The sequence below is a fragment of the Sorex fumeus genome, unplaced genomic scaffold (assembly GCF_029834395.1).
Source record: "Sorex fumeus unplaced genomic scaffold, SorFum_2.1 ptg000229l, whole genome shotgun sequence".
Taxonomy (NCBI): domain Eukaryota; kingdom Metazoa; phylum Chordata; class Mammalia; order Eulipotyphla; family Soricidae; genus Sorex; species Sorex fumeus.
The window spans coordinates 2,501-15,000 of NW_026606286.1; the positions used below are offsets into that span (position 1 = coordinate 2,501).

General features: G+C 48.1%; 1 protein-coding gene across 1 annotated transcript in view; it reads left to right on the forward strand.

The window, feature by feature from the left end:
* The window catches only part of GYG2 (glycogenin 2), a 20,537-nt gene that overhangs the window by 1,032 nt on the left and 7,005 nt on the right, over positions 1-12,500 (forward strand). The window contains exons 2-6 of the mRNA XM_056108644.1: positions 1-123; positions 3,808-3,982; positions 7,535-7,697; positions 9,471-9,597; positions 12,410-12,500. The exon at positions 1-123 is cut by the window's left edge and continues 19 nt beyond it; the exon at positions 12,410-12,500 is cut by the window's right edge and continues 135 nt beyond it. Coding sequence (XP_055964619.1) covers positions 1-123; positions 3,808-3,982; positions 7,535-7,697; positions 9,471-9,597; positions 12,410-12,500 — 679 coding nt within the window. The remainder of the gene's footprint in view (positions 124-3,807; positions 3,983-7,534; positions 7,698-9,470; positions 9,598-12,409) is intronic.

The window sequence follows — 12,500 nt, forward strand, 5'->3', positions numbered from 1 at the left end:
GACCTTCGCGGAGGGCGACGTGTCCTGCCAGGGCGCCTTGGTGCTGGGCCAGTCGCTGCGGACTCACGGCACGTCCCGGAGGCTGGTGGTGCTCGCGGGCACGCGGGTCTCCGAGCTGCTCAGGTACGGGGCCCGGCGGGGCGGGGCGGGGACGGGTCCCCCAGGGTCACCCCCAAGTCCAGGGGCTCGGCCGGGGTCCGGCGAGGGAGCGAAAGGAGGGAGAGAAGGATGGAACGAGGAGAGGGAGAGAGGAAGAGGAAGGGAGGGAGGGAGGGAGTGAGGGAGGAAGGAAGGAAGGAAGGAAGGAAGGAAGGAAGGAAGGAAGGAAGGAAGGAACAAAGGAAGGAACGAAGGAAGAAAGAGAAAAATAGAGAAAGAGGAAGGAAGGAAGGAAGGAAAGGAGAGGGCGGGAGGGAGGGAAGGAAGGAAAGAAGGAAAGAAGGAAGGAAGGAAGAAGAGAGGGAGGGAGGGAGGGGAAGGGAGGGAGGAAGGAAGAGAGGGAGAGAGGAAGGAAGGAGCAAGGGAAGGAAGGAAGGAAGGAGGGAGGGAGGGAGGGAGGGAGGGAGGGAGGAGGGAAGGAAGGAAGGGAGGGAGGGAGGGAGGAAAGGAGGGAGGAAAGAAGGGATGAAGAAAGGGAGGGAAGAAGGGAGGGAGGGAGGGAGGGAGGGAGGGAGGGAGGGAGGGAGGGAGGAAGAGAGGGAGGGAGAGAGGAGGGAGGGGGAGGAAGGAAGGAAGGATTGAAGGAAGGAAGGAGGGAGAGGAAGGAAGGAAGGAAGGAAGGAAGGAGAGGAAGGAAGGAAGGAAGGAAGGAAGGAAGGAAGGAAGGAAGGAAGGAAGGACGGAGGAGAAAGGGAGGGAGGAAGGAGGGAAGGAAGGATGGAAGGAAGGAAGGAAGGAAGGAAGGAAGAAGGGAGGAAGGGAGGGACGGAGGAAGGAAGGGAGGGAGGGAGGAAGGAAGGAAGGAAGGAAGGGAGGGAGGGAGGGAGGGAGGGCGGAAGAGGAAGAAAGGAAGGAAGGAAGGAAGGAAGGAAGGAAGGGAGGGAGAAAGGGAGGAAGGAAGGATGGAAGGAAGGAAGGGAGGGAGGGAGGGAGGAGGGAGAGAGGGAGGGAGGAAGGAAGGGAAGAGAGAGAAGGGAAGGAAGGAAGGAAGGAAGAAAGAGGAAGGAGGAAAGGAGGGAGGGAGGAGGGAGGGAGGAAGGAAGAAGAGAGGATGGAAGAAGAGAGGAAGGAGGAAAGGAGGGAGGAAGGAGAAGGGAGAAAGGGAGGAAGGAAGGAAGGAAGGAAGGAAAGGATTTGATTAATACAAATATTAATAATATAAAATAAATATGATTAACATTAATGATATAAAATAAATAGGAATGATATTAAAAACATAATTAATAGTGATGTTTATATTACTTTGTAATTAATGCTAGTAATTAATATGAAAACACTAAGTTCTATTATTATTTTTTCCAATACATAATAAAAATTCCTGAGTGCAGAGCCAGGAGGGACCCCCTGAGCATCGCCGGGAGGGACCCCAACAATCAAAACATAAGTAGATAAAAATTTTTTTAAATTATAATAAAGATTTAGCTGTCAGAGAAATTTTATTAATTATTATTCATAATATGTATATTAATTATAAATAATATAGATGATGTTAGTATTTATAATAATACAAATAATATTAATGATACGAAATCAACATGATTGATATTAATAATATAAATAAAATCATATAAAATAAATAGGAATGGTATTAATAAATAATGATGTTTATATGATTTATAATTAATATTAACAATTCATATTAAAACAATAAGTCTTATTATTATTTTTTAAAATAAATAATGAAAATTCCTGAGTGCCGAGCCAGGGGGGACCCCTGGGCATCGCTGGGTGGACCCCAAAAAGCAGAACATAGATTAATAAAAATCTTAAAAAATCATAATGAAAATTTAGAGGTCAGAGCAATTTTTATTGATCATTACTTATAATTAATATTTACATTAATCATAAATATGAATTTAAACAATATTAGTATTCATGATCAATACTAGTAATAATGATATGGAATGAATATGATTAATATAAATAATCTAAACATTAATAGTATAAATAACATATATTTTGTGAAGAATATAAATAAAATTAATGTTTCTATTGATTTATCATTAATATCAATATTAGAACAATATGTCTTATTATTATTTTTTTAATAAATGATAAAAATTCCTGAGTGCAGGGCCAGGAGGGACCCCTGAGCATCGCCGGGTGGTGGTACCCCCAAAAAAGCAAAACATATTAATAATTTTTAAAAATCATAAAAAGTATTGAGAGGTCAGAGCGATTTTATTAATTTTTATTTATAATTAATATTCATATTGACGATGCATGCTAATATAAATTATATTAGTATTTATAATCAATACAGATAACAATAACATGAAATAAATATGATCAACAGTAATAATATAAAAATAAATAGGAATGATATTAATAATACAAATAATATCAGTGTTTCTATTAATATGATTAATATTAATAATTAGTATTAATATTAAAATAGTAAGTCTTTTTTAAATAAATGATAAAAATTCCTGAGTGCAGGGCCAGGAGGGACCCCTGAGCATCGCCGGGTGGTGGTACCCCAAAAAACATATTAATAATTTTTAAAAATCATGAAAACTATTAAGAGGTCAGAGCGATTTTATTAATTTTTATTTATAATTAATATTCATATTGACGATGCATGCTAATATAAATAATATTAGTATTTATAATCAATACAGATAATAATAACATGAAATAAATATGATCAACAGTAATAATATAAAATAAATAGGAATGATATTAGTAAACATAAATAATATCAGTGTTTCTATTAATATATAATTAATATTGATAATGAGTATTAATATTAAAATAGTAAGTCTTTTTATAAATAAATGATAAACAATTCCTGAGTGCAGGGCCAGGAGGGACCCCTGAGCATCGCCGGGTGGGACCCCCGAAAAAGCAAAACGTTCATTAATAACAATTTTTAAAAATTACAAAAAATACTTAGAGGTCAGAGCAATTTTATTAATTTCTATTTACAATTAATATCCATATCAATTATGCATACAGAAAGAACTAATATTATCATTTATAATCAATACAAATAATACGAATAATATGAAATAAATATGAAAACAGTAATCATATAAAATAAGATAAAATATATAGGAATGATATTAGTAATATAATTAATATCAGTGTTTCTATTAATTTATAATATTAATAATTAGGATTGATATTAAAATAGTAAGTCCTTTATTATTATTTTTTTAAATAAATGATAAAAATTCCTGAGTGCAGAGCCAGGGGGGACCCCTGAGCCTTGCCGGGTGGGACCCCCAAAAATGCCAAAAAAAAATTAATAATAATAAAAATGAAAAATCTGCATCCCAGCAAGATCATTTTTCTCTTTTTCACCGTTTCATCGTCTTCTAGTTCACTCGTTCGGTTTGGGGGCCACCCTCCGTCCCGGGCAGTGGCCAGGGCTGACCGCTGGGGGCTCTGTGGTCAGGGGGTCACTCGTGCCGGGACCCAGGGGGACCCTACGGGGATGCCGGGGGTCGAACCCGGGTCCGTCCTGGGGGGGGTCCTGGGGGGTCCCAGGAAGGAAATCCGCGAAGAAATGAATGAGGAACGGGAGGACTGTGTGAGGTTTGCACACTTTGTGTGTGGCCGGAAGTGACCGTGTGGGCAGGGCCGGGGGCCAGGGTGGACACCCGGGGGATGTGACCGCTGGCCCGGCCCGACCCGGCCGCCCAGGTCCGTGCTGGCCCGCGTGTTCGACGAGGTGGTCCCGGTGGACCTGAGGCAAGGACCCGGCTACGTGCGCCGGACGCTGGCCCGCCGGCCCGAGCTGGACGCCGCCCTGGCCAAGCTGCAGTGCTGGACGCTGACCGCCTACAGCAAGTGCGTCTTCCTGGACGCACACACCATGGTGAGTGGGCGCCGGGCACCCCTGGGGCAGGGAGCGGGGACGTGGAGGCAGTGATGCACACGCACACTCACACAGTCACACACACACTCTCACACAGACACTCACACAGGTGCGCACACAGTTACACAGACACACGCACAGACACAGTTACACAGGCACTCACAGAGGCACACAGTCACATACAGACACACTCTTCACACAGAGACGCACACACTCACACGGACACATACAGACGCACACACAGACTCACACACTCAGGCACACACAGACGCACACACAGATACACACACTCGGACAACAGACACACTCACTCAGACACACAGACGCACACACAGACACTCAGGCACACACAGACACACACACACTAACACACAGTCACACACACTCACACAGACACGCACACAGGTGCGCACACAGTTACACAGACACACGCACAGACACAGTTACACAGGCACTCACAGGCACACACTCGCACACAGACACACTCTCACACGGAGACGCACACACTCACACGGACACATACAGACGCACACACAGACTCACACACTCAGGCATACACAGACGCACTCACAGAGGCACACACTCAGACAACACAGACACACACTCACTCAGACACACACAGACGCACACACAGACACTCAGGCACACACAGGCACACACACTAACACACAGTCACACACACAGATGCACACATTCTCTCACACAGACACGCTCCACAGACGCACGCACTCTCACACACCGACACTCATACACACAGACGCACTCACACACAGGTGAGCACACACACACTCGCACACTCTCACACATAGACTCACACAGACTCACACAGGTGCGCTCACTCAAGCACACACCCAGACACAAACTCACACCCACTCATGCACAGTCACACACCCACAGACTCACAGACACACACACTCATGCACACACTCACACACAGACACACACACTTGCACACTCACACATATACTCATACAGGTACACTCAGACACACACTCAGACATAAGCTCACACCCACTCATGCACACACACACTCACGCAGACACACACACACATACACTCACACTCGCAGACATACACTCATACAGGTACACTCAGACATAAACTGACACCCACTCATGCACACACACTCACACAGACACACGCACAGACACACTCACACAGGCACACACAGAGGCACACACTCACACACAGACACACTCTCACACGGAGACGCACACACTCACACGGACACATACAGACGCACACACAGACACACACACTCAGGCATACACAGACGCACACACAGATACACACACTCGGACAACAGACACACAGACGCACACACAGACACACAGACACACACACAGTCACACACACACTCACACAGACACGCACACAGGTGCGCACACAGACACACAGACACACGCACAGACACAGTTACACAGGCACTCACAGAGGCACACACTCACACACAGACACACTCACACGGAGATGCACACACTCACACGGACACATACAGACGCGCACACAGACACACACACTCAGGCATACACAGACACACACACTCACTCAGACACACACAGACGCACACACAGACACTCAGGCACACACAGGCACACACACTAACACACAGTCACACATACTCGCACACTCTCACACTCTCACACATACACTCACACAGACTCACACAGGTGCGCTCACTCAAGCACACACCCAGACACAAACTCACACCCACTCATGCACACTCACACACCCACAGACTCACAGACACACACACTCATGCCCAGACTCACACACAGACACACACACACTTGCACACTCACACATATACTCATACAGGTACACTCAGACACACACTCAGAATAAGCTCACACCCACTCATGCACACACACACTCACGCAGACACACACACACTCACACTCGCAGACATACACTCATACAGGTACACTCAGACACAAACTGACACCCACTCATGCACACACACTCACACAGACACACGCACAGACACACTCACACAGGCACACACAGAGGCACACACACAGACACACTCTCACACAGAGACGCACACACTCACACGGACACACACAGACACACACACAGACTCACACACTCAGGCATACACAGATGTACACACAGACACACACTCAGACAACACAGACACACACTCACTCAGACACACACAGACGCACACACAGACACTCAGGCACACACAGGCACACACACTAACACACAGTCACACACACAGATGCACACATTCTCTCACACAGACACGCTCCACAGACGCACGCACTCTCACACACCAACACACTCATGCACACAGACGTATTCACACACAGGTGCATGCTCACACTCACACACTCTCACACTCTCACACATACACTCACACAGACTCACACAGGTGCGCTCACTCAAGCACACACCCAGACACAAACTCACACCCAGTCATGCACACTCACACACCCACAGACTCACAGACACACACACTCATGCACACACTCACACACAGACACACACACTTGCACACTCACACATATACTCATACAGGTACACTCAGACACACACTCAGACATAAGCTCACACCCACTCATGCACACACACACTCACGCAGACACACACACACATACACTCACACTCGCAGACATACACTCATACAGGTACACTCAGACATAAACTGACACCTACTCATGCACACAGACTCACACAGACTCACAGTCACACACACACTTACACAGACACATTCACACTGACACACACTTGCACACTCACACATATACTCACATTCTCACACACATTCACATATTCACACACTCGCACTCTCACACTCTCACATACATTCACACACACATACACTCACACACGTACACTCACACACAGACACAAACTCACACCCACTCATGCACACAAACTCAAACACACGCTCACGTACAAGCTTACACAATTGGCAGACACCTCCCCCCACACACATTCACACACATTCAAACACTCACATACACACTCAGACACACATACGCACTGAGAGATTCACACACGGACACATACCAACACACGTATACACATAGACACACTCGAATACACACATTCACACACATACACACACAGAAGCACATACACACTCATATACACTCCCACAGACACACAGTCACATATAAACACACACACTCCCACATATACAGTCACAACACGCACGCACAAATAAATACACATACACACGCGCCCACATACTCACACCCGGGTACACACACATCACGCACTCCCAAGGACTCACACTCGCTGACACACAGACACAGAAACCCACGTGCAGACACACCCATAAACCCACGCTCAGATACACACATAAGCCCACGCGTACATACACTCACACATATACTCACACATGCACATATGCACACGCATGCAGACACTCGCACTCACACACACACACTCACAGCCTGTCTCTGCACTCAGCACTCCCTCCCGGTTCTGTTATGGGAGCTCTGAGCACTGATCCGTGAGTCATCCTGAGCACTGATCGCGGAGTCCACCCCGAGCACTGGGCCGGGAGCCCGGCGCGTCCCAACCGGTGCCCACCCGCAGGTGCTGGCCGGCGTGGACGAGCTGTTCGAGCGGGCGGAGCTGTCGGCGGCCCCCGAGCCCGGGTGGCCCGACTGGTTCAGCAGCGGCGTCTTCGTCTTCCGCCCGTCCCTGCACACGCACCGGGACCTGCTGCGCCGCGCGGCCCTCGGGGGCAGCCTGGACGGTACCTGGGCGGCCGTGGACCCCCCACCCACCCCCGCGCGAGACCCGCCCGCGGCTTCCTTCCCTCCTCCCTCCGTCCCTTTCCTTCCTTCTTTCCTTCCTTCCTTCCCTCCTTCCCTCCCTCGCTCCTTCCTTCCCTCCTTCCTTCCTTCCTCCCTTCCCTCCTTCCTTCCTTCCTTCCTCCCTTCCTCCCTTCCTTCCATCCTTCCTTCCTCTTTCCTTTCCATCCATTCTTCCTTCCTTCCTTCCTTCCTCTCTCTCTGTCTCCTTCCTTCCTTCCCTCCTTCCTTCCTTCCTTCCTCCCTTCCCTCCGTTTCCTTCCTTCCTTCCCTCCTTCCTCCCTCCCTTCCTTCCATCCTTCCTTCCCTCCTTCCTTCCTTCCCTCCTTCCCTCCCTTGCTCCTTCCTTCCCTCCTTCCTTCCTTCCTTCCTTCCTTCCTCCCTTCCCTCATTCCTTCCTTCCCTCCCTCGCTCCTTCCTTCCTTCCTCCCTTCCCTCCTTCCTTCCTTCCCTCCTTCCTTTCTTCCTCCCTCTCTTCCTTCCTTCCTTCCTTCCTTCCCTCCTTCCCTCCTTCCCTCCCTTGCTCCTTCCTTCCCTCCTTCCTTCCTTCCTCCCTCGGTACTTTCTCTCCTTTTCCTTCCTTCCTTCTTTCCCTCCTTCCTCCCTCCCTTCCTTCCATCCTTCCTTCCCTACTTCCTTCTTTCCTTCCCTCCTTCCCTCCCTCTTGTCCTTCCTTCCTTCCTTCCTTCTTCTCCCTCCCTTCCTCCCTTCCTTCCCTCATTCCTTCCTTCCCTCCTTCCCTCCCTTCCTTCCTTCCTTCCCTCCCTGCCTCCCTCCCTCCTTCGTTCCTTCTTTTCTTCCTTCTTCTTTCCTCTTGATTCTGTCTTCCTTTCTTCCTCCCTCCCTCCTTCCCTCCCTTCCTCTCTGTTCTTCCCTCTGTCCTTCCCTCCCTTCCTTCTCTTCGTTATTTTCTCCCTTTCTTCCTCTTCCTCCTTCCCCCCCTCCCTCCTTCCCTCCCTCCCTCCATCCAGATTCAATTCCCGGCATCCCCGAGGGTCCCCCGAGCACCTCCAGGAGTGATTCCTGGGTGCAGAGCCAGGAGGGACCTCTGAGCACCGCCTGCCGGGACCCAAAAAAACAAATAATAATAATGATAACAATAATAATAATAATGATAATAATAATAATAATAAATAGAAAACACAGACTTTTTTTTTAAAAAAAAGTCTGAAATGGGCTGGAGCGATAGCCCAGCGGGGAGGGCGTTGGCCTGGCACGCAGCCGACCCGGGTTCGAGTCCCAGCATCCCCTAGGGTCCCCCCGAGCACCGCCAGGAGTCACTCCGGAGGAACCTCTGGGCATGGGTGTGACCCAAAGAGCAGAAAATTAAAAAAAAAAAAAGATTTTCCTGGTCATTTCCTCCCTTATGGGTTAGCGGGCTCTGGGGTGTGTGTGTGTGTGTGTGTGTGTGTGTCCGCACGGTCACTCAGGGCTTCCTCCTGGCTCTGCACTCTGGAATCACCCCCTGGCAGTGCTCGGGAGGGGACCCTCGGCGGATGCCCGGGATGGGACCCAGCTGGGCTCTGTTTGCCTTCCCCGCTGTACAGTGCTCAGGATTTTAGAACGACTGTTCTGTGACATTCCTGATGGGCGGGCCCCTGAGCCTCGGGCCCTTTGCACACACGCGTCCTCCTGGTCCCGCAGGGCCCTGACTTGCTGCCCAGCGGCGGGCGAGATTGTCCCGCACGGGCGCTGACGCTCGGCTTCTTCTCCAGGCTCGGACCAAGGCATCCTGAACAGCTACTTCAGCAGCTGGTGCAGTGCCGACATCCGCTCACGCCTCCCCTTCATCTACAACCTCAGTACGGGCGCCACGTACACCTACGGTCCCGCCTTCCAGCAGTAAGCCCGGGGCGGGGGGTACACGTCTCCTCCCCCCAGTCCTCTTTCTCCTTCGCCTTTCCGGGGACCCCCCGAGACTCCCCACTGTGGGTACTGTGTGAGGCCGCGGCCGTCCTTGGGGTCCGCTGGCCGCCTCCAGTGTGAGACACGGTGTCTCGGAGCCATAAGGGCGCAGGAACTGCATCTAAATATGAAATATGTATTGCAACGTAGTTAATACATATTATTGAATAGATTTTAATTACATATAATTTAATTACATATAAATATGTAATTTGGGTGGGACCCCAAAAAGCCAATAAATAAATAAGATTTTACAAAACCTGTGAATTAAAATACATAGAAATACATAATTTATACAAAATACATATATAGAAATACATGATTTATATAAAACAATATCATTATTAAGTAATAATAACATTAATAATATTATTAATATTATAATATTAATTGATAACAACATTATTATTAATATTTATTCAATAATATATTGACTATATTATAATAAATACTTCACATATATTTTTCATATTTGGGTCCCACCCGGCAATGCTCACAGTTTCCTCCTGGCTCATGCACTCAGGAGTTACTCCTGGCGGTGCTCGGGGGACCCTAGGGGATGCTGGGACTCGAACCCGGGTCGGCCGCGTGCCAGGCAAACGCCCTCCCCGCTGGGCTGTCGCTCCAGTCCCCACTTTCATGTCTTGCCCATGGAACCGAGCGTGGCGAGGAGTCGCTGTGCTGAGTCCCCTTCATAGTTAATATTTTTTCACTGTGTGTTTTTGGGGAAAATGTCTGTCTGGCTCCTTTTTTTTTTCTTTTTTTTTTGGAAGTTGGAGGCCGGGTGTGCAAAATACGGACAGAGTCAGCTCAGGGAAGCGCCCATGGCCCGTGGAGGCTCAGCTGACTCTCCAACAGCCATACATACACAGACACACACACACACGCACGCGCGCATGCATATACACGCTGTCTCACCAGATAGACACACAGAATCACACACACATATGCATACAGATAGACACAGATATAGATGTACACACCAACATGCACAGAGACACAGTGATACACCAAATACAGACATTTTCATATACAGACATTTTCAATACAGACACACACAGACACACACATGCATACAGACACTGTGACACCAGGCTAGACACAGAGTTACAGACACACACACATACAGATAGACACAGACACACATAGATACAGACAGATGCACCAGCATGCATGCAGAGACACAGCAACACACCAGATACAGTCGTTCATACACAGATAGACACATGCGTATGCATATACACACTGTCACAACAGATAGACACACACACAGTCACACACACACATGCATACAGATAGACACAGACACACAGATACACACAGACACACCAGCATGTAATCAGAGACACAGTGACACACCAGGTACAGGTGTTCATACACAGATACACACACACACGCATATACACACTGTCACACCAGGTAGACACACAGAGTCACACACATACATGCATACAGATAGACACAGATGCACACAGATACAGATGTGCACACCAACATGCACACAGAGACACAGTGACACACCAAATATAGACATTCATACACAGACAGACACACACAAACACGCACATGCATACAGACACCGTGACACCAGGCATACACACAGAGAGTCACACACACACATGCATACAGATAAACAGACGCACACAGATACAGACAGACACACCAACATGCACAGATAGACACAGTGACACATCAAATGCAGACATTCATACACAGATACACACAAACACACACATGCATACAGACACCGTGACACCAGTCATACACACATACACTCACACACACACACACATGCATACAGATAGATACAGACGCATACACACACCGTGACACCAGGCATACACACTAGACTCACACACACACATGCATACAGAGAGACACAGACACACATAGATACAGACAGTCACACCAACATGCACAGAGACACAGTGACACACCAAATACAAGCATTTTCATACACAGGCAGAGATACACAGACACAGACATGCACACAGACATTGTGACACCAGGCATACACACACAGAGTCACATACACACATGCATACAGATAGACACAGATACACACAGATACAGATGTACACACCAATATGCACGCAGAGACACAGTGACACACCAAATACAGACATTCATACACAGACAGACACACACAAACACGCACACGCATACAGACACCGTGACACCAGGCATACACACATAGAGTCACACACACACACACGCATACAGATAGACACAGACACAGATACAGACAGACACACCAACATGCACAGATAGACACAGTGACACACCACATACAGGCGTTCATACACACATAGACAAACACATACATATACACACTATCACACCAGATGTACACACACACATGCATACAGATAAACACAGACGAACACAGATACAGACGTACACACCGACATGCACGCAGAGACAGTGTGACACACCAGATACAGGCATTCATGCACAGATAGACATATCTGTGTGTCTGGGGGGCGGTGTGCATGGGTGTCTTGTGTATGCACCTGTGTGTGCGTATCTATGTGTGCCCGTGTCTGTGTGCACGAGTGTGTGTGATTGTATATGTCTGTGTGTGTGTGTCTGTATGCACGGCTCTGTGTGTGTTCAGAGTATGGGGTTGGTCCTAGCAAGTGCTTTTGGCAGTTCCATTGGGGACATGCAAAGCCAACGTCCAGAGGGGTCAGACTTGGGGGTCTTGCCGGGCATGACACAGTTAGTTGTGGGTGCTTGTCCCTCGCAGGTTCGGCTCGGCCGCCAAGGTGGTCCGCTTCTCGGGCCCGTTGAAACCGTGGCACTACAAGTACAACCCGCAGACGGGCTCGGTGTGGGAG